Source organism: Atractosteus spatula, chromosome 1, assembly GCF_055471065.1.
Source record: "Atractosteus spatula isolate fAtrSpa1 chromosome 1, fAtrSpa1.hap1, whole genome shotgun sequence".
NCBI lineage: Eukaryota > Metazoa > Chordata > Actinopteri > Semionotiformes > Lepisosteidae > Atractosteus > Atractosteus spatula.
In genome coordinates this window covers 48,423,286-48,446,584 of record NC_142706.1, presented here as the reverse complement: position 1 = coordinate 48,446,584, position 23,299 = coordinate 48,423,286, and the positions used below count along the sequence as shown (strand labels likewise).

The following is a 23,299-nucleotide window of genomic DNA, read 5'->3' as shown; positions in this document are numbered from 1 at the left end:
ACACAGTGTCCTGAGGTTTTCTCTATGCATGAGTTCATGCTGAATTCTTAACTCAGTCATCAATTCTGTTATTTCACAATCTTACTTTTTAAGGAGTTTTTACTACCTCTAAATCCAACATGTCCTAGGTTCATGAGACCTAGTAGTGAGCATGACTTACTACTGTATATAAAAAGTATTAAGTACAATTTTTCAATATATCTCTTGAAATTTTTAATATGATTTCAGTGCTTAATTTCTGTCTTCATAAATAGCATAGCATCACCCAAGTTTTAAAATGAAACAGAAAATATTGCAGACATGCTTCATTAACCCAAATATTTAGTTTTGTTCTTAAGCTTCACCTAATGCTGTTAAAAGGCAGTGTTGTTATAGAATATTGTTGTGATTTTGAACTATCAAAAGAGCATGACAGCTTCAGAAACTATTTAATGTTGGTCCAGATGGGTTGCTGAGGCCAAGCCTGTCAAGAGAAATTTTAAACTCTGGCATGTCATTCTGGATGGGAGCCTCAAATCTCATCTTATTACTGTACTCGTATTCATCATCTAAATTTATGAACTGTGAAATCAATTCTACCAAATACCACTTCTTGTGCTAGATTTTTGCAGACACTACAGTACTTGCTTTCCTGTCCTGCGGTCAGCACTGGTTGAGGCTGCTTTGTAAATCCTTTATGGTCAGTTGATGGTGCAGACTAATAGTTTCAATGGGTTCTCAGGACATTTTAGGCAAATTAAGTCTAGTATAGCTCCTTAGTTTATGACACAGTGTACAAATTGCAGAGAAAATAAGGAAACTATGTCACAACAGTTCCTTCACCAGAGGTATACAGTAACAAAGCATACCCTAGAAAGACTCTTACTCCAATAACCAGCTCCCACGGAAATTCCCTCCTGCATTGTGGTGACGGATAATGTAAAGGGTACTCTCTGGCAGGAGCCACATGGAAAACTTCCTGTCACCTAAGAAGAAACCTTTATTTCCCTAGAGAAGTACCTCTTACAACATCTTGTACATGTTAGCAACCTTACAACTTGCCAAAGTCATAGTATCACTTGTGCCCCAAATATTAGGCCTGGGTGCATGACTACTGCATTATGCGCTTATGTGGTCTGAACATCCCCACAAGACGTGGCTCCACAGAGTTCCTCCTGTCCTCCTCCTCAGCCACATTTATGCTTTCCAGCTCCTGATTCCCTTTGCCCTTGTGGAATGACTGCCTCTTTCCTCTTCTCATATGGAGCCATCAGTACAGTGCATCAAGTCCTTGCTGTCGTGTGCTATAGAACCTGTTAACCAATTGACAATATTTTCTTGTTTATGGCAAAACATCCAGACCTGCTCCCTGGAGGCAAAGACCCAACCTTTAAAGTACTCATATTCTATCTTCTAATTCTACTCAAAGACAAATAGGTGGGACCCCCTGTGTGCTGCTACAGTTTCTCCGGAAACTCAAGACCCACCACCTCCTCTTGATCCAAGTTAGGTGGCCTGGTCTAAAAAGGTGGTGGTTCACTAAGTGCACCAGCCATCAGTGCTGCTGGCATGACTCCTGTGCTTCATCCACTAAGTCAGAAGAGCAATTTGCTCCACCTGTCTTTCACTCTATTAATGGAGCAATGCAATGTAGGTCTTTCAGAGCTTAATAGTTCTTTAAATTCTAAGGACTTCAAATATTGTGTTGTGTTACTTTAGAACTCCTCCTGGAGTAATAATCCCTTGTAACAATATGTTCTCCACTGTGGAAATATTTTTAGCCAGTGGCATTCATGTTTAAAGTGTTCTTGCTTTTTGCATTTCCAGCACTGGGGACCTCAACATCCCTCAGGTTCAGCAGTGCAGGTTTTCACACTCTCAGTGGGCTCCACCTCTTAGACCCTTTCTGACTCTACACAATGTAAAATTTGTTTTCCCCGTCTGCAGACTCACTTCAATATTCTCCACCCTCTGCAACACCCCTTCCAGACTGTCTGGCTTGGGTCGATTCAGTCTCAAGACTACAAGGGTCAGCTCCTTCTTTGACTGGCAATAGTGGTGGCACATGTGCCCATTCTTTCTTTCTGTCTGTTCTGTTCTTTTGTTCTTGCCACCATTCCCTGACAGTGGACAGGTGGTTCTGCATCACCAATCTGGAACACAATGTAAATACTAATTGCCTTCAATATTGTACTGTACAGCACTCTGGAGGACATATGTCATCTGCACCATTCTGCTTCTGGCATTTTCTCCTTTGGTACAGAAACTCCAGCCTCCAGCCCCGGTATTACAGTGGCTTCACTCCTTTTCAGGGCAATAAGTGCGATTCTGTCTCATTTTCCTTCTGCACCACAACTCAGGGCCCCTGCCTGGCTGCTTGTTGCCACATATTGCCCACATCTGATGCCAGTGTCACCAAATTCATTTTAGTGAGTTTTCAGTATATTGTAGGTTAACAATAAGGTTGGTGGGGGCTTCCCAGCTTGGGACAAAATGTATAAATCAGAGAAGAAACATTAAACTTATTGCTCAATATGTGTTTAAACAGATGTGTACAGTGACAAAGCTCACCGTAAATAAACTCATCTTAGGAGTGAGAAGTTCTTTCTAGAGGGAACCAGATGCCAGAACTCCCACCACCTAAGAAAAAGCCTTTATTACTATAAAGAAGAACTTACACCATCCTGTTTACACTGACATCCGTACAATCGGCCAAGCAACAACATCCCTGGGCCTGCAATATAGTGCAGGAGAAGCTAGAAAATAAATAATAATGCACATTTAAATAAATTCACAGTCTTACAGGACATTCAATATACAATATGTGTTAAATGAGAATTGTAATTCACAACATTAAATTCACAGATTTTCAAAAAAGGGGAGACTAAACTGGAAATTAAGAAGGTAGTGATGGTTACTAAGCAAATACATTTCCAATACCCTGTTCTGTGTTTATCAGAAAAAAAGTATTATTTCCAATAACATACAGTATGAATATCATATTCCCCGAAAGAGTAGTTACCCTTCTCAGTTTTCATTTAAAAACTGACCTTTTATATTGTATTTCTTATTGATGTAATACTGTACTTTCTGTATGTATACAGTATATTGGTATTATACTGTATACACAAACAGCACATAATGCTAAGATACAGTACTTCTCAATGCAATGTTGTAAAATAGTTTGTTAACCCCTTAGATTGGTCCATATTCTCACAAACTTTAGAACTTAAAATGTAATCAGAGATTCATGAGTCTTAATAAAATATAACATGATTAAAACACACTTTAACATAAAGATTTGAGATATATTTGGATTATTTTGTTAACAGAAGGAGACAGCAGTAAATATAGGTAGAGATATCATGGTGTTGAATATTTACCATTATGGATTTTCTTGGATAGAGATAGACATAGATATTTAGAAATTATTTAATAAAATCCTTCTAAACTGATGAACATAAATGTCTGAGGTCCTCTAAAGAGTCTTTGAATCATAGCATGACAAGTTCACATCAACCTACTGTATATGGTGAACGCAAAACCCACAGTTTTTGACCACTGTATAGAACAGGACTGCCGAAACTGAGTCCTTGTTTACTTGTTACCCAATTATTTAACCATCTGATTTTAATTACCCCTCTCAATTGTGCTATGTAAACTAGAATTTAACTGACTATTTCATATAAACTGATTCATAATGATTATTCTTTATACTTCATATACCATTGCATCAAAATAAAATAATAAATATAAACCTTTTGGATATTCAAGAAAAGTTTTCTTTTTAGAAAAGTCCAGCTAAACAAGGATAAGCAATTGCAATTCACATTATGATATAGGTGGTTCACAAACTTCTTGGCACTGTATACAGATTTGTGTCAGTTCTAGTTCATTCTGAACACTGTAAGAATTTCTAAATTTTCACATAATGGAGTAAAGAAGTAATGTAGCTCTCTTGTGATGTAAGTGGAGCTTTCCAAGATTTAAGGAGTACCTGTTGCGCTGCTTTGAAAATACCAATATCCATAAAGTTTATGTCAGAATTCTGAATATTTCATATAGGAAGTAATACGTAACATAAGACAAATGTAATACGCATAAAGTTATTAATTACAAAAAGTGAGGGGCAAGTCAAAAGCATTAACACAAGGCTGCTTAAAGTCCTAGTACTGCACAAGTACATACTGTAGGGATGCCTCCTGTTCACCATAACATAATCTACTAAACTCTGAGACATCAAGAAAAAGCAGACTCAGAAAACTTATTTTTGTAAAATATGAAATATAATACAGAAGGCCTTGAACAGTTTTGATTTCAGAGATTATGACATTTTTAAATTGTATTGCAATTGGTCTTTGGGTTGTCAGCCATTTGCAACATTGTAATTTCCAGATTTAACCAGTTCTGCCTCCAGGCTACATGCATATACAGTACGTTGTGTTCGTGTTTGTATTGTTATTTTGTACTGTGTGTCCTTTGGGTATGCGTTTGTCTTGTTATCTTGTGCTGTGTGTCTCCAGGGACAACCAGGCCTCAATACATTGGCGGCTTTGCACAGTAATCAGATCCTGACAGTCAAGGTTTGTGGGCATCACCAGGTTGCTCTGTCAGAACTCAACCCAGCACAGTTTGGAACAACATTATTTGTGCTTTGATTTCCCAGCTAATCCTGGACCATTTTGAGGCTGTACTAAATGTGTGACATTGGACACAAGATCTGATTAGATTATTTTATAAATATTCTATATTGTAATTAACGTTTCACATTTTATATCTTTCCATACACAGTGCCAATGCAAGTTAAAAACAGTAATAAAGATCAGGGATACAAATGTATAGACAGCCATTATGTAATTGGTAAAAAAAATAAAAATTAAAAAACATTTGGTTTGAAATGATAAAGGGTGGCGGACAATTATTTTAGAAGATGTCACATCTTTATCTGAGATAGTCTTTTACTGATGTTTTGTTTCCCCAAAGTTTGTCAGATTGGAAACAGGTGTTTGATTGCCAAGTGGACCATTTATTCACATATTATTTTGGTGCCACTTAGCTTTGGGAATATCAAAGTAACAATATTCTCCAAAACTAATTTTTGAACAAAAACTAGGTTTTGGTTCAATTTGTTTTTGCCTTTTTTCTATATTTGTTGCAGACAATGCTGGCTCCTGGGTCTGACTAAGCACTACTCAGTGATTTTGAATAACAGTGCTTTTGTTGCAGAGAAATCATGTTTCGTTTTGTTTGTGAATCCTACTGTTTCAACAAATATTCCCATTATAATTGTCTGAACTATTAAAATAATATGACTCCTTCTTGAATATCCTCACTTGTTCAGGGTTTATAGAATTATTTTATACACCTGTTTTACTGTAGCTTGAAAATTATATTATTTTATAAATGTATTATAAAACAAAAAAAACTTTTTTTTTTCTCAATCGAGCCACAGATTAGGTTCAGATGCTTAGACTGAAACACAGGTTTCTCAAAGCAACAAAAGCACTGATCACTATTACTGTCACATTTCTAATCTGTTTTACCTTTATTTCTTCTTTTGGGATCTTCGGGTGTCTCTTCTCCAACCTCTCTCACCTCTGACCTCCAACCTCTGACCTCACACGCCTGATCAGATGGTCTTCCCTAAGATCAGTCATGGCTTTCTTTCCGCTGATCAGCAGCTCATTAATCGCCGAGTCATTAAGGTAGTGCTAAGCCTTACAGGACTCTGTGTTTCTCTGCTATGCATTCAACATGGTTGTTATTCTCTTTCTTAATAAAATCTCACCTTGCTTTCCCTATTCATTCATCATACTTGAACTGTAAGCTTATAAAAATGTTTAATATTTATTTTCCAAGTTCCTTAAATCAACCAATTGGAGTCATGTGACTTTTCTTCAGTCCTCACTTAGCACTTGGTATTGAAGAGCCTTGCAATTCCTCATTGCAAGAGAAGGGGAACAGGCTTTAAAATTGCTTTCACATCTTGCACTTTCAGCTAAGGTTCCTGTATCTGTTTTATCCTAAATAAATCAGTTATTGCTTTTTTTAAAAAACTGGTATTTCTTACTTTTAGGAAGCCTGAAAATCAAGTGAAAAATACCTTAGCAACCTATCATACTTAGTTATTTTAATTGCATATAAGGATTAAATATACTGTAGAAGAACCATATGATCTTGTATTTATCTTTACAAACATAGATTGAATGTAGAATATTTCTGTAAACACTTTTCAGACAATATTTGTTTACATAATTGTATTTTGATTAGATTGATTAAAGATAAAGTTAATTTTTTCCAAGTTTTTCCAGTTCAAATGCATACATTCGTGAAAGCTGTATTTATTTTTATAACTCAAGGCATAACTGAAAACAATACACTTAAAAGCCGTTAAATAAAATAGACATTTGCTAAACTTTGTTTACCAATTGCATTTGCTCAATTGTTCACCAATAATTAATTCAGTTTGAAACAATCAGGGAGTGTGCATCTTGAGCTAATGTTCTTGGTTTTGCTCAATGCTGACATTGCAACTCCTAGAAAGAATTGCAGTGTCCTCCTTGAACTTTGTAAATCATCTCACACCCCCTCTCTCTACAATCTCAGTACTGTAATTTCCATTGTGGGTGTTGCAGTCAGGAGAGTTAGTGCCCTTGCTCTCTATTTGCTTTGTTTCTGTATTTGATTTTCTTGAATGTATAGAACACTGCTTGAGGAGGAGAAGTCATTTTTTATTTTTATTATTTGAATTCTGCAGGGAGATCAGGGTCAGACAGGCCCTCCAGGGCCCCCTGGGCCCCCAGGGCCCCCTGGTCCAAGAGGGCCCCCAGGAGACACAGGAAAGGATGGTCCAAGAGGGTTACCAGGGCTACTGGTAAGAAGCACTATAGGGGACAGCCACTTTCCCAATAAAAAAAAACCATGAAAAATGTTATGGAAGAGTTTTTGATAAGCACATAATGTCGTCTATATACTGTAGAGGCTACAAAAATGCTGAATTCATTCTTCAGGAAGAACCTTCTGATAAATTCTGGCAAAATAGAACAGAGAACAAAATAAAAACTTACAATGAATGGCTTCTTATGGCTTCTTGAGACATTATAACTGTTATCAGATCGACGCATTAGTGTTGGATCTTACTTAAAAGTAAAAGCAGTAACCGTAATTGTATTAATGTTTTTTGTATTGATTTATTATTTCTTTTCAAAATTGATTTTCCTGTTTATACAGCTGAGTTTGAATGACTAAAAATATGATCAATATGGAAGAGAATTACAAAAACATCATTGTAATAATTATTACTGTTCGGCCATGAAGTATTAATATAGAAAACAGAAAACAATGGGTTGCTTCATCAGTTGTGCTAAAACAACTGAAAGGGGTGTACTGAGACGCAAGGCCTTTTTTTGTCTTGGAATAAGAATATGTATACATTATTAATTATATGAAATTAAATATGGGGGTACTTTTTTTCAAAATATTACTATTATAAGAAAACTGGTCTCAATAGATGCAATATTATAGAAAAAATAAAATTATACTGAAAATAATATGACATTTGTGTTGTTACATTTTTTATGTTTAAAAAGGTGATTTGCACAATAACTATCGATGTAACCATTATTATCATGAGAACCATTAAAACATTGTCAACAGTGTAAAAATACAACCATTTTAACATTTGGCCATTCAGGATGTAGAGGTTTTTCTACTTCATCTCACCTACATCTGACCACAAAAATATAGGGTGACTTCTACACAGCTGTAAGAACAAAAGGAAATTGATTTCTGAAAACACAAACCATATTTGGAAAGAATAAATCTAGAAAAGGAATCAGAAATTATTGTTGGGGATCTTCAACATTTTACATCTCCGGTTTGCTTTCGGGTTAGAGACAGATCTTTTTCCTATTTCTCATAAAATCACATTTAAACAAGAATTTAAGAAGCATAAAAATGCTGTGAATATTGGAATACTACTGGTATTCCATGCATATTTCTCAGCCACAGCACTATACATTTTGGAAAACCACAACTCTGGAATCCCCGGGTGACAGGTATTTTAATAGTCTGGAATTTGTTTGTAATATGGAATGTGACATGATATGCTCTGCTTTAAAACTTGGCAACTATTCTTTATAGTTTTTTCATGTTAAATTAGATGTTAGTTTCATTCTACCTACTTTATGATTTACAATTACATTTTCATTACAGGGAGATCCAGGAAAACCAGGAGAGCAGGGACCAGTGGTAAGCTATTTTTTTTGATTACCATTCTCATTTTAAACTCATTCTAAAAGTCTTTCTTTTGTGAAAAGGGCTGATCTACAAAGTTTGCTATTAAAATGGTTATTGATTCAGCCCATTGCTGAATTTGATTAGTCCCATGATGTGTGCTGTTATTTGAGATGAATTGGCTTTGGCATGGTTTAATATTTCCTGTACGTCTTATATTAACAGCAGAAAATGAATCAGCTGGGGTTTTTCCAGGCTACAGCTTAAAACAAAAAGAATCACATGATATAATGAACCATAAAAAGTAGTGATTAATCCTATGTCTGTTCTGGACTTAGCGAATGCAATAATTTAATGTCATTTTATGTGAAGTTATAATATGTATTTTTTTATTTTGCTTTTGCTTGTAAATATCTTGGTATAAGTCTTACAGTTGAATATATGATTAGATTCCCACAGAATCAATTCTGAAGTTCCATGACTTAAAAACAGTTGTAAAAGAAAAGCTCCTCTTGACAAATATATACAAATACTAGATTTAAATTTCAGTCTGTTGCATTTTTCTTAGTTTCCCTCCCACTTGGTCAAAAAGTTTTGTTTGGCAAGTCTGCAAACCTCTTCTACACCTGGAACTACATAAATCCAGACTGTCTAATGCTCATTTTATTGATGGTGTTGTGCAAATCATTAGAGTTGCTTATACAGAAGGAAAGGAAGACTTTTAACCAAGGTTCCTGGTATAATTGAACTTTATACCTCCAGAATCAATCATTGTGCAGAGTACTTCCATTAGCTCCGTCTAAAAGCTACCCTTTTCTTAACTGATACTCAGATTTATTGATGTAAATGGAATGCCCTGGTCAGGGAATCTGATAGATTTATTTAGATTATACATATTTATACACACTAGTCAATTGCTTATTATCACAATACTCTGTTTAATTGGTAACATGTGTAAATTTATCATTTTAGCTATTAATCATGAAACGTAACTATTCAAACACTGTTAAAATATTTCTACACATGAGACTGATTGCCAGTACAAACTGTTTCAATTAGCAGCAATTGGATACTGCTTTTGTGATGTTGTAAGTCAGACTTTCAATAAATGTACCCACATTCAAAAGCAAAAGATAATTAATCATTGACTATGTTTTCAATTGACAAAATGTGAGAACACAAATGAAGAAGAACTGGCTTGAAAAACATGACAAAGTTGTAGTTGTTTCCTGTGATGATATTATCGTTGTCTTGTTGGAAAAGCAACTTATCTAGTTTGGCTTGCAAGAACAAGAAAAACAGTGGTCTAAAATTAATCACAACATCTCCATGAACAAGAGCAAACCAAGAGCGAACAGTAAATAATTTGTTCAGCACCAATCCCTGCCTCAATGTGATAGACAGTATTGTGTGGACCAGAGAGGACATTGATTTCATTTTACCCACGAATGGCCTCCAAGCCAGTAGACACAGACCTACAGTTATTCTGCTAATGAGCAGTTTTGCTTCCTTTCTCATACTTTAGCCACTGTAGACTAAAACTGATTAGCCTTCCTGAATATGGCCTGTAATTCAAAGAGCTAGTTTACTAGTTTCGCTGGACTAGACTGCTGATTTGCTGAAGCTTCTTTCAACCAAGCCAACAGGCTGCTTTCAATCATGTTGATAACAATCAAGTGATCTTCAGCACCCAAGTAGTTGTACCTTCCAGTGTTATTGAGTTAGTAAATTGTCTTTTTCAATGGCTTTTATACAGATTCTTAATCATCTCCTTGTGGCAATTTTAACTCATTCCAAATACCAAGCACTGAGTAGCACTGCGATTGTTTATTAAATCATAATGGTGAAGTTTACTAGTTTGTTATCCCAAAGAAAAATATTAATCAATCAATAAACATATCTGTTCTCTTTAAAACATGATTTAAAATGTAAATAACTTTGTAGGACAGAACAGTGGCACAGTGGTTAGCATTGCTGCCTCACACTACTACTGTGGGGCCCTGGGTTTAATTATGGACCTGGGATGCTATCTGCGTGGAGTGTTTTCGTGTTCATGTAGTTCTCCCCATGTTCATGTGGGTTTCCTCCAAGAGCTCCAGTTTCCCCCCACAGTCAAAAAACATATTGGTATGTTAATTGGTTTCTGGGAAAATTAGCCCTGGTGTGAGTATGTGCATGTTTGTGTTTGTATGTTACCCTATGATGGAATGGTCCTGTCCAGGGGGTACCCTGCCTTGCACCTGTTGATTGCTGGGCTCTGGTTACCCAGTGACCCTGTATTGGGTAAAGAAATGGGTGGACAAATAACATCATATAAGCATCCAATGTTACAATAATGTAAAAGCTAGACTGCTGCATTTCAGTTTTAAATCAGTATAGCTCAGTATAGAATGAGTCACAATGTAGCATTTTTTCATTGTGTTTTTAGGACAAATAGAACATATGGACTTGAACATTAACTTTCACATGTGAATCAAAACTGCTGGGAAAATGGAAATTTGAATTTGGGGAAAAGAAATTGAATGACATTGTCATTACCAAGTCAATAAAAATCAGCACCATGATAGTTCTAGGTTACAGGCTCAATAACCAATGTCAGCCTTGATCTTCTCATGTCATTTACTGTAGATTACAAAAATATTTTAAGCTACTTGCTTGTAATCCTTGGTTAAAAGCAAAATTTCTTGAAGTTACCTCATAGATTTAAGAGATATTTTCTAAGCAATGAAGAAATCAAACTGATTCTTTAAAAACAGCAGTGAAGTTAAGAAAAGAAATAGTCATTAGCTCCTATCAATTTGTTATGAACTGGTTAAATATTATATCCCTTCTCTTTTCCTGTACAACTTCATGATGTCCCTGAATCTCTTCATTTCCTCAAAAAAAAGGTACAATAGAATAGTTATATCAAGGTTTTACATTTATATTCACCAAGGATGTTTTTGTAACTATTAGTTTGTGTCACGTGAGGTACTGTAAATCTTTGAACTTTTTAGTATATAAGAATGTGTGAGACTGCTATGCACATTATTCTTTGCAAATGTTCTGAAAAATGAATGACAATTTAGTAAAAGACTCAGGTTACACACTGGAAATGTTAGGCAGATCATTTATTATTTTTACTCTTATTGAAAATGAAGAGATAAGATATAGTATATAAGTTTTGTTCCATAGCAAAAAAATAAGAGTAATTTTGTATGATAGAAATATCTGCCAGACTTAGTTTGAAGGTTTTATCAATTTTTAAGAATCTGTTAACAAATACCAGAACCTTGTGAAAAATCACAAATATCTCTTAGTAACATAAGGGAGATAACACCATAATATTCATTATTCCTTTCCTGACACATGTAAGAGTGGTGAAATACTGTATAAACTATCAAAAATATCTTCAACCAATATCTGATATTAAACCAATAAATATTAACATACAAGTAATACATTTAGGTTTTAACTAAACTTGTTACCATGAACCTCAGTACAAACCAATAAATAGGAAATATTATCACTCTTTTTTTACTTCTTGATTGTAATGTATGTACAAGAGTTTTTATTTGCCTCAGTGACCTGGAAGATTCATGCACTTCTATATGATCTTTGTTTTATGCGGGTAGAATTCATATTAAAAAATGAAAAATATACTCATTTAAGGCAAGTGAGATTTGTGAAATTTAGATATTAGATAATGGAAATTTTAAAAAAATGTTCTAATGTTTTTTCTAGTAAGGGTAAATATTTTTTAAAAACTGAATGACAATTTTCAGAACTACTTCTCACTGTATAAATTGTATGTGAAGTGTATATGGATAGTTTCAGTCTTTTGCCAAACTTTCCCAATGCCTTATATTTCAAAATACCGGATTTCTTAAAAACAGGTTAGACATTGCAGATTGTCAAATTGCCTCATTTCTCTTTAGACAGTTGACAGCTGTTTCATCTTAGCTCTTAATTCTCCAGAATAGCATGGCTCTAAAGACAATAATTTGAAACCTTTAAGAAAGAGAAAGCCTCAAGCCTGACAGTAAGTGCAAAGTGTGGAGATACAAAGATCTCTTTAAAGAAACAATTGTGTGCCCTGGTGAATTATATTGCTGGAGAGGAAAAGACAGACACATACATTTTCTCAGCCAATTTCCAGAAACTTGTGCCACTTAGCATAACTTTTTGATGTAGATGCTATTGTTAAAAAAGAGACAACAAATTCCCTAGCAAGCAGACGTGTTACTATTTAAAATAATGTACTTGCTTTGCTGCTGAGCAAGGGAAGGAAAAGGCATTTGTAAAAATATGACATTATCAGTGCCATGAACATTTCCTGGGATAAATTAGTCTCCTGCTCTCCATAGAAGGTTAGCAGCCTTAAGTAGATAGAAACCATGTCAACTGTTGTAATGGGGAAGTGAAGTGCTTGTATGTTATGAGGCTAAAATATTGTAAATTAGTTTAATTCCCACTGATTTACTAATTACCATAATATAGATATTAACATTAAAACTATTTTATGCAGTTTTTGAGCTATTAAATAAAAGACAAGTAATACTAAACCTTAGCTTTTTCTCCTTACTACAAGGAGTCTGAGGCATCCTCCCATTTCCATAAGCCACTGTTTTATAATAAATGCCTCTCCATTATAATTTCCCCGTCTAATATCTACAGGTAATTGCATACAATCTAACAGCACATAATGTTTGTATAAGACTGTCTTAGAAGCCTTTGTTAATAAAACAGATTCATGTTTGCAGGACACAAAATAATGTGCACAATCAATAAACAACTCATGTTGAGGTCCTTAAATTAAACAAGGAAGATGTTTGACATGCACCTTTCACTTTAATGATTCAAAGCAATTTCAAAGAAAATTGAAAATAGAAGATGTGTTGCAAATAATGATATAGTAATAACAAAATATCATTACATGCATTTGACAATAAAATGCAACAAAAGCATTCTTTTTAAATGAATGAAGTATCACTGTAATGTTATATTTGCAAAATATCCCATTTTTGTAAATACTTTTTTCTAGCTAAACTAATTCAGATTTATTTACATTTCCCATAATGCTCATGAAGTGAAATAACATGAAGTGATGTAACTTTCTGGTGCCTGGAAGATGTTCTGGGTCATGGCTTTGAAACTCAGATGTGCCCTGAAAAAACACACACAATATCACAGAATTACAGCATTCTGTAACTTTCTGCAAGCTTTTTTTTGTGTGGCCTTGACTAAAAAAAACAAATTCATAGATGATTCACCCCCATGCCTTATTATGGAGAATGTGGCTTAGACCAAATTAAGTCTTTGACTCACCTGCCAATTACAAATTATAGACTTGGTAAGAGCCCTGTCTGCTGAGTATGCAGGATGCCGGAATCCTAACAGGCCTTCACGGGAACTGAAGTGACTCCAGGACTAAAGGAGTCTTTCTGTAATTCACTCTTTTAGTGCTGACCATTAGGAACTCATTGCCCACGTCCCACAGCAAGGTGGGAGGGACTTTGGAACCCATTTAGGATATATATAAACATACACCATTTGTTTGAATTAATGTTTTAGTTCCTAATGTCATTTCAGGTAACCAAGTCTAGGAACATGGCTATTCTTGGTCTTTGAAACAATCCCAAAATGCAGTTGAACAATTCACTGCCTTGGACTTTCAGAAAAAACTCTAAATAGCATCTTGCAGGGGTGTTTTTTAAGTTTCTTTTTCTAAAGACATGTTGAAAATGATTCAATTTTTACTCAATAACTCGCAACTAAAATGTATTATCGCTATTTTCTTGCACAGCCTTGTCTCCTTGCCTTTCTAATTAAATGAAAAAAAAATCAATTGGGAGGCAGCAAATGACTTTTAAAAAATACTTGACTAAAGGATTGAACTATCCAAAGAGATTCTTTACCATGCATCCATCCCCTAACTGTTGAGTCTAATCCAAGAGCTCCTCCAGCTCACTGCCCATTGCTAGATGTGAATTTCTGAGAATAATCCTAGGTACAACCCTGGAACTCTCAATAATTAATTCCTTAGAAATGGTTTTCGAGATCTACCAGGTCCCATTCATTAAAGAAAAGATGGTTATATTAAGGTCAAATTAAATGAAAGACTTTCAGAGCTACAGATCAACTCTCTGACCATGTTTTCCTGTTATAGCATAGGATCTAGTTGTGTAAAAAATATTAATTTAAGAAATTAAGGGAACAGCAGGAAATGCACACTTATGCTTGTAGAATACAAAAGCATCTAATCTGTGAAACAAACAGTTTATATTTATCTATGACATGTTTTATGAATTTGAACAATTATATTCTTGTCTTTCCAGATGAGCAGTATGTGGTAGTAGACTGCATGTAGAACACCTTAGAAGAATTCTGTTATTGAAACAATGTACAAATTACATCATTCAGCAATTTTTTGTAACAAGCCACTGTTTACAAAATAACAACTAATATATTAATTTAAAAATTCCTGAGTAATGTATCAAATATCCCCATAGAAGTTGTAGTTCCTGCAAAGATAAACAATAGAAAACATTGAAATTGCAGTATGGCAATCTTTGGGTACATTTATTCTGTTTACAGTAATTTAATGCCATGAGAGAAAACTAATTTTGAAACATATTTCAGTTTAATCTAGCATAAAATATTATTTTATACATAAGAAAGTGAAATAGCTTTTCATTGAGAATAGCATTCTGATGTGTTCTGATGTTTATTCTGCAGATATAAAACTTAATTGGGTTTGCTTTAAATTTCATAGCACAGGAGAAAGAAAAACACAAATAGTATATGACAATAATCTTATGAACATGTACTGTACTTACCCAGTAATATAATATAGTCATTGAATAAAATATAACAAATACGTTATGTTTTAAATCAAATTTGTAAAAGACGTTTTATTATCAGATCATGCTAATCAACATGCACCTGAGTAATCACCTAATGCCATCATTGAGCTCTCTGTTCATTTACTGTTATTTTGAATGTTTTCAAAATAACATTCAAAATATGCCAGCTATGTCATACCACAGTGCATACTTCCAACTGATTTGTAAGATTGCATTTAGTAAGTGGTTAGGCTTATCTATTTTTCAGTTAGAACAGTTACTGAGTAAATTAATATTTTACCAATTACTAAAAATCTTATTCAGAAATTTCTTGAAAGAACCTGGGATACCAGCTTCAGCAACATGTTTGGAAAGCTTGTTCCATACTTCTACAACCCTTAAACAAGCAGTAACCAGGATGAGACATATGAACTGAGAAGTAACTCTTTCAGCTACAAACTGCATTTAAAAATCTTCAGTAACAGAGATAAGCCTTCGTTTGCTTTTCTTCAGTGTATGGCCTTTGAACTACGGTATATGCAGTTAAAGTACTGCATACAATTCCCTTATAATTATCAAATCCCCATTTTCAGTTGGCTTCAAGCCAACTCTTTATCCCCTGGTTGAAGCAGAAGAATCTGGCATTTCAATTTTCACACCACATACTGATTTTTTCTCTGTGTCAAAAAGTCTATTACTTGAAGAACTCATCTGATGCTGCCCAGTTTAAAAATGAACATGATGTGCCAAATGGCATCTTCCAGTTCCTGAACCGACTGTGCAAGAACTTGGCAAACTGCTATGTCTATGGCAACACAATGCAGGAACATAGAAATATTAATATCCCATGATGATGTTCTTTTTTAAAGTCGATATGTAGTAATTGAGTTTGTCAATGCAAAAGCCATCCCCATCAGCAACAACATTGTAAAGAGCTTTGTGTTGTGTTTTTTCCCTTGTCACTCAGGCGCCACGCAGGAATTCTAGCCCTGAACAGGGCGCCATTCCCATCTTAATAGCTGTTCCAGCTGGTTTCCTTAGCAGGGAGACCAGGGCCAGTCTGTCTTGCCCTATTGTGATTCTTACCTCATTACCAATATCTGGCAAACGAAAAAGGCCTCCCTAATCAAAGATCAGATTGTTGACTGCATTCATAATTCACTGGCATACCTTGCATCAGCAGAGACGCAGATGCCAAGAAATTCTTGTTTTTTCTCTTTCAACACTGAGAACAGAAATATGACTTATTTCCTAATACTGCACAGCAGTAGGTCAGTAGGATGAAGCTATGTGGTTACAGCACTGAATTTCAAGAATTTAAGTCTTCTTAAATCCCACATCAAAGCACATTTTAACTGCACTTTTAGCACCTCAGAATGCCAGAGAATATGGACAGATTTTTGGCTTATTATTAGACATAAAATATAATGTGGTGATTGTGTATTTTTGAAAATATATGGTTACAGTAATTTTAAACAATGTGTTAGGCCAAATAAAATGTTAACAAAATCTGATATATAGTATTTTAGTTTTTATATTTGATATTTTGAATTTTATGTTCTTACCCTAAACTTTCAGTTTCTCTCTTTCATTTCAATAACTGCAAACATTTTATGAAAAACTGTACAAACAACAATAACTGGAAATCTCATAAACACTGTAGTAAATTTTTTCCAGTTTAATTTGTATAAAGTCTTATACTGTCCATTACGGATGAACCTGAAATAACACGCATCCTGTAAATACGAAAGGCCTCTCAAGTTTTCTAATAATACAGGTGTTTGTATAAACATTTAAATAAAAATACTTTGAGAAATTCAAATTCAAAGTTGTTAATGAAAGAAGTGTAATAGATATTCTGCTAAAAAATAACATGTTTTATAAATGAAAGTTCTCCCTCGCTCTCCAGTCACATCTATTATTAGTTATTTGCTTAGCAGATGCCCAGACACAAATTGATTAAGTATTAAGAATTAAAACCATATGCATACTGTGAGGATACAGAGAAATAATGTAAATACCCTGTAGGCATGTATATCAAGTTTACAGTAAGTGCAGCATGCATGTTACATTACCACTTTGAAAGGTAGAAGCATTAGTTTCTAGCCATGAAGGATGTAACCAAGACCTGAGTGATCACAGGATCTGTCTAAACAGATAAATATGGGTGCTCAAAGATGGAGCACTTCTGATTTCTGTGGGTAAAATATTCCACCACAAAGGGGCAACTGTGGAGAATGAATGGGCTCTTCAAGTGAGAAAACAGACAGGTTTTACAGAAAATGTTCAGAGAAGATAAGTAGGAGCAGGGATGCTGAGACATCAGTAGGAGAGAATTGCGTTTTTGAATCTAATGCAGGCAGGCATGGAATGCTAGATGAAGAAAATGGAGTAGTCAATCAAATAGCATGAGAAAAATGATGAAGGGCAAAGATAAGGTGAGGCAGAAACGTCTGGATCGGTTGGAGAGGGATGGATGGGGAGCCTTCCTGCAAGTGGCTAAGAACCAGACACAATAGTCTAGCAAGAAGAATACCACAATGTGGACTAATAGTTGTGCAGAAGATGCAGATTCTGCAAACTCTGCGAAAAAGGGGATGGAGGGAAGAGACGAACAGAAAGGTTATTGAAGGAGGTGGGGGATAAGATAGATTCAAAATGAAAAGAGATGCAGAAGTACACAGAGGCGAAGAAGGGGAAAAAAGAAGCCAGACCTTAAAAGGTTGGGTTTAGGGTGATAGGTGTATCAGAGGAGATGGATGTGAGTCGAGTTGAGGCACAGGGGGAGAAGTACGTGTCGGTGGGATCAAAAAAGGAAGATTTGAGCATTGTCAGCATAAAAATTATTTGAAAAGCCACTTGAAGAGATTATAGGACCCAGGGAATGCATGTAGAGAAAGAACAATTAAGAATCCAGGACTGAACCTTGTATTAACATTTTTTCATATTACCATAAAAAAGTAGTTGACCTTAAAAAAGCAGCCATGAAAAGAATGCATAATAAATCTGTGTATTTTCTGATCTCCTAAATTATTTTTTTTAAATAAATTAGATATACAGTGTAATTTGCATGCTTTGACCATGCTTATTTGGTTGTCTTTTGCTCACTGCAAAAATAATTGCTATTCTTTACAGTCAAACATTTTGAGAGGTTCTAAGTAACTCAAGAATTAGAAATATTTTAATATTGTTGTCTGATATTTTTTTTCTGATTAGTTCTGTTTGATAATTATGTTTGAAAAAAAACATTAAAAACTTGCTCTCAAAATGCCACTATTATGATTTTTTTTCTTTTCATTTTTCATGTTATTTTTTCCAGGGACCACAGGGACCTCCGGGACAAAAGGTACAGTCAAAGCTGACAACAACTAAAATAATTATAATTCATGTTGGCAGGTCTCAGTTCAAAATGATGAGGATAATCAGTGGCTTTGAAATCAGGATAAGCTGACTCAGTTCAATCTTTCACAAGATCACCATGCAACTGCATAGTTCAGTATTCTGCGATACCTAATTTCCCATCAATGAAAAACTGTAAATGCAGCACAAGCTGTTTTAAATCATGTTAAATGCTAGTTTAAAATGTGACCAACCAAAAAGCATACAAAATAAATAATAAAAGATGAAAGCTTTAAAATACCCAGTTTGAAAGACAGGAGCTGTGGACAGACCCCTTGGTTTTCATAAATGGTGCCACTTTGCTAAGTAATCAGGTAATTGACAGGGTCTTCCTGTTTCTATAGTAACCCAATACGCACCTTCTTGTCTGCTCAGTCATCAGTTGATAATACATGTGGGATCTAGGCAAACATCACAAACTGCAAAGACTGTGACCAAAAATCGTGTGGAGTCGCAATTTATTTTTCTTTAATCATTCTTAATCATTCAGTTTTCATCGCATTAATCCTTCTCATTACAAAACCTCATGTGGATTTCTTACTACAAAGAGTAATGTTATTATGTCATTATAGTTCAGGTGGGTAGCTGCGTCAGCATGCATATGCTGCAAAGGAACAAGTAATAGGTTTATTCCATGCTGAGTGATTTTTATCTCGCACACTTCTGTTCACCTGCATACTTTATATAAATCTCACATCCGGGGCTACCTGTAGAGCATCTCTCTTGTACCCCTCCCACCACCCCATTTACACCCTTGCAGCACCTTGCTGGCTCAACCCTGGCACTTCAAAGGTGGGTTCTGGGCAGCCTCATCCTTTCATTGAGGCTGCCAAATTCCCTCAGCCAGGCGAGCTACGCCAAATATACTCTGCATGTTCGTCTCTCTCACATTAGGATCTTACTGAACTACTGAATACCTCTTTTTTAATCACAGCTTCCCATACTCTAGTCATTCATTCACACAACATTAGGAATATATTTCTTTTTCAGTCATTATCATCTCTCAGCAACCCTTTTTAACTGGTATACCAAGCTTATCATATACCAGTTCACTGTAATAAAGGTCAGAGAACTGGCAAAAGACCACCACCTGAATTTCAAAACCTGTTGCAGTTCTTAGTTAAAGCAATCAAATAATGTATATGCACTTAGAGTGATTATCCTTGAAAAGCATCCCCTTTGCCATTTACTATATAAATCACTATCGGGAAAACATTAAATGTTGTTGGAGGGTGGTATGTTATTGTGCTTTTTCTATATCTACTGTTCTAGCAAAACAATCTCTGATATTTGACATGCAGGTGGTGTTTTACTGTACAGCTTTTTTACAGTGTTTCATTTGGTTTTCATTTACTCATATTTTTTGCTCTTGATGCCAAAAGAAAAAAAAATGTGTCTGTAACAGCTTTCTCCAGTGCTCTTCTATTCCATTCTTTCATTTTAGTGCACACTCAATTTGTTCTAGACCCTACCCTCATGTTAACAAATGCTTTAATAAACCAATATTAAAATCACAGACCTCCTTTAAGATGCAGATACGTGATGTTGAATTCAAGTGAATAACAAGATGAGGTTTATTCTGTGCTGAAAAGAGAAGAAAAGAAACTCAACATTTCCATTTCGACTGTAGAGCCTTCTTCAAGTGTGAGCCTCCTTCTCACCTGAAGAAGGCCCCACAGCCGAAACGCTGTGTTTCTTTTCTTCTCTTTTCAGCATGGAATAAACCTTTACTTGTTCCTTTGCAGCCTACGCATGCTGACACAGCTGCCAACTTTAATAACCAGGTGACTGTTGATTAGGAAAGGACTGGCCTTGTTGCTTTGGCACTTTGGTTTGCATAGTTATCATTTTCTTTCATCTATTGATTTTGATCTTCTCTCCACTATTATTGATTTTTTTTGTCATTTCTCATGAATGACATAAATAAATACATTATCTCCCTTGTTGAAATCATGATTATTCACTTAATTGTCATTTTATTGGCTATCCCTTGTGGTCAAATATGATTCTCTTCCATGACCCTGAAAGTGATTGATAGGTCCAGTACATGTTACTCTCACTTTCTGATAAAAATAAAAATAGGAGAACAGTGCACCAACATTATTATTCACTACCAAGGGCAGGGTTCTGATAGCCTTGCCTCTTGACCAGGTTGTCATTCTCCTTAGCCAGGTGAGTTATACCAATACGTTCAAATTAATTATCTTCTATGCTTTAAATCAGGGTTTGGTTGAACTACTGAAATAAGGATTAAGATTAAGATCTGAGAACAGATACAAATGAGAGGAGGCAGTTTGGCCCATCTGGCCTGTTTAGTAGATATTTGTTAATTGATCCAAGGATCAACCCAACTGTTTCTTGAAAGAAATTAGGGTATTGGCTTCAACAACATGGTTGGGAATCTGGTTCCTTACTCCCACAATCCTTGTATGAAGAAGTGCCTCCTGTTCTTGGTTTTAAATCCACGTGTCCCATCATGTGTCCCATGGCTTCATCATTTTAAAGAACTCCACAAGTAGTCTTTATAAATGCCATTCAGAGTCTTGAATACTTGAATCAGGTATCCTCATAGTCTTCTATGTTCAATTCTTTCAGCCTGTAAGCAAAGGATGTTCCCTTAAACCCCAGAATGTATCATGTTGCTCTTCTCTGGACTCATGCCAGAGCATAATAAAGTATATGCATATATATACTGTATATATTTGTATGTATAAATATTTTATAATGTGGTGACCACAATTGTATATGGTATTCTAAATTCTAACAGCTTTCATAAAGCAATATTAAATTCACAAAACACCTTTAAGATGGATATATTTGATATATGCATTATACAATTTCAACATATCTCTTGATTTAATTCTGTACTTTTAAATATACTGTACAGTATATACATAATAAGATTTGGTTTGGCTTATTTGTTGCTTCACCACATTGTCTACAATATGTAAATGATGTGTCGACATAAACACCAAGGTCTTCTACATTTTTCATGGAAGTATCCTCTTCCATCTCTGTATTTCCCACTTTGTATTTATACTTTTATATTTTTGTTACCTGCATGCACAGCCCTGTTCATCTATCAGATGTTTTCCTTGTCTTGAATTTTATCAGCATATTTTTAGTTTGTTTTGTAAATTGTATGTTAATCATCCTAATTTGATATTATCTAACTACTTTAGTAAATATACCACAATCTAGATCTCTTTTAAATTAGGAAGAGCTATTGTTCTAGTACAGATTCCTGGGATACTCCACTAATTATATCATCCCAAATTAAGAAGTAATTATATCATCCCTAAATTTGAATTCACCTCTTCCCTGTACTTTAATTGTTAACCAGTTCTCAATCCAAACACACTTGAATGCCTACTGTAATTTCAGAACTTTTCTTTTCTTTTACTTTTTATCTTTTATGAGGAACTTTGTTTTGTATGTAAAAACACCTATGTATACTGATTACCATTTCGTTTGTTCAAACAACAGATTGGAAAGCAAGATTTGCCCTTTCTAAAGACATGTTGATTAATTTCTAGGATTTTATTTCCATATACAGTAATCTATCAAGTCCTCCGATTTTGTTCTAATTATAGTTTCCTTAACCTTATTTCGGAAATATTGGTCTATAATTACTCGGTTCAGGTTTGTCACCATTTTTATGAATGGGGACTACACTAGCTATTCTTCATGTATTCATTTATTTATATATAACATATGTTTCCATTTGTACTGTTGATAGGATACATACTGTATAGGCCCTGGAGATTTATTAATATCGAGTGCTTATAGTACCTGAAACCGTCTGCCTCTTCTAGGATAATGTTGTTTAATAATAAACTTTGCCTTTCAGCTGTCTGAGGCATATTCATTTCATCCTTGCTAAATATCTGACTGAAATACGTATTTAGTTTGTCAACCATTTCCCTTCTATTTTCTAGACGTTTCTCATTAATTACCTTAATATGTTTTACTTAATCCTTAATGTTTCTTTTGCTGTTGTAGTACTAAAAAAGCTTTTTATCATTTAGCCTGGCCTCCATTGTAATATTCCTTTCCGTCTTATACAGAACCTTTCCTACTAGTTCTGACAGTTAATGTTGACTTTAAAACAACACTATTCCTCTTGGGTGACTTAAGAACTGATTGGTTTGGTAATGACTGACACTGAAAAACCTACAGTGTATCCAACTATTATAATTAACCGCACAGTTTGAGAGGTGCACAAGAGGCCATTATTGGATCATTGGCTACAAAATATCTGAATTAATGGTTATTTTTCACCATCCTGTATAATCTTGTAGTTAATGGATAATCTTGTAGTTAATAGCTATAGATCCTGTTTACAATCTGATCTTAAAAAATTATAAACTCAGAGGTAAAGAGGTAATGGAACAAAATCCTTAAATTAAGGACTAACATTTTAATAAACAATTCATTTCATTGTAACTTTTTGCTATAGTATGTTTTAAATTCAATTGGTTACGCAAAGCTTCTAGTGAAAAACCTTAGGGTGCATTAATCCTAAAGGGGCCCTGACCACGCAGACATGACTGCTGAAACTGAAGAATGACAGCTGATTGTTACTGGCATTGACAGATAAGCCCTGGCATGTGCTTAAACTGGAAATTACATTTTGTGCGTTACACTACTTAATGTTTTTCTGAGATAGCTTTACATTTCCTTTTTTCATTGCATTTACATTCACAACAACCTCAGAAATTGGGCTTTAAGAAAATAATAACACTGTATCACAGTTTCACTGTTTATAACTGTTTTGACTCTGGAAGCACATTCTAAATCTTTGTAGTCAAGCCATGGAAAGATGTTAAGTTACATTTATTATGTAGGGAAAGACAGAGATT

General features: G+C 34.8%; 1 protein-coding gene across 1 annotated transcript in view; it reads left to right on the top strand.

Moving 5' to 3' along the window:
• Positions 1 to 23,299, top strand: part of col25a1 (collagen type XXV alpha 1 chain) — a 104,287-nt gene that overhangs the window by 28,173 nt on the left and 52,815 nt on the right. Inside the window, exons 3-7 of the mRNA XM_088920780.1 lie at positions 1,807 to 2,008; positions 4,503 to 4,562; positions 6,737 to 6,853; positions 8,194 to 8,229; positions 18,358 to 18,384. Coding sequence (XP_088776906.1) covers positions 1,807 to 2,008; positions 4,503 to 4,562; positions 6,737 to 6,853; positions 8,194 to 8,229; positions 18,358 to 18,384 — 442 coding nt within the window. The remainder of the gene's footprint in view (positions 1 to 1,806; positions 2,009 to 4,502; positions 4,563 to 6,736; positions 6,854 to 8,193; positions 8,230 to 18,357; positions 18,385 to 23,299) is intronic.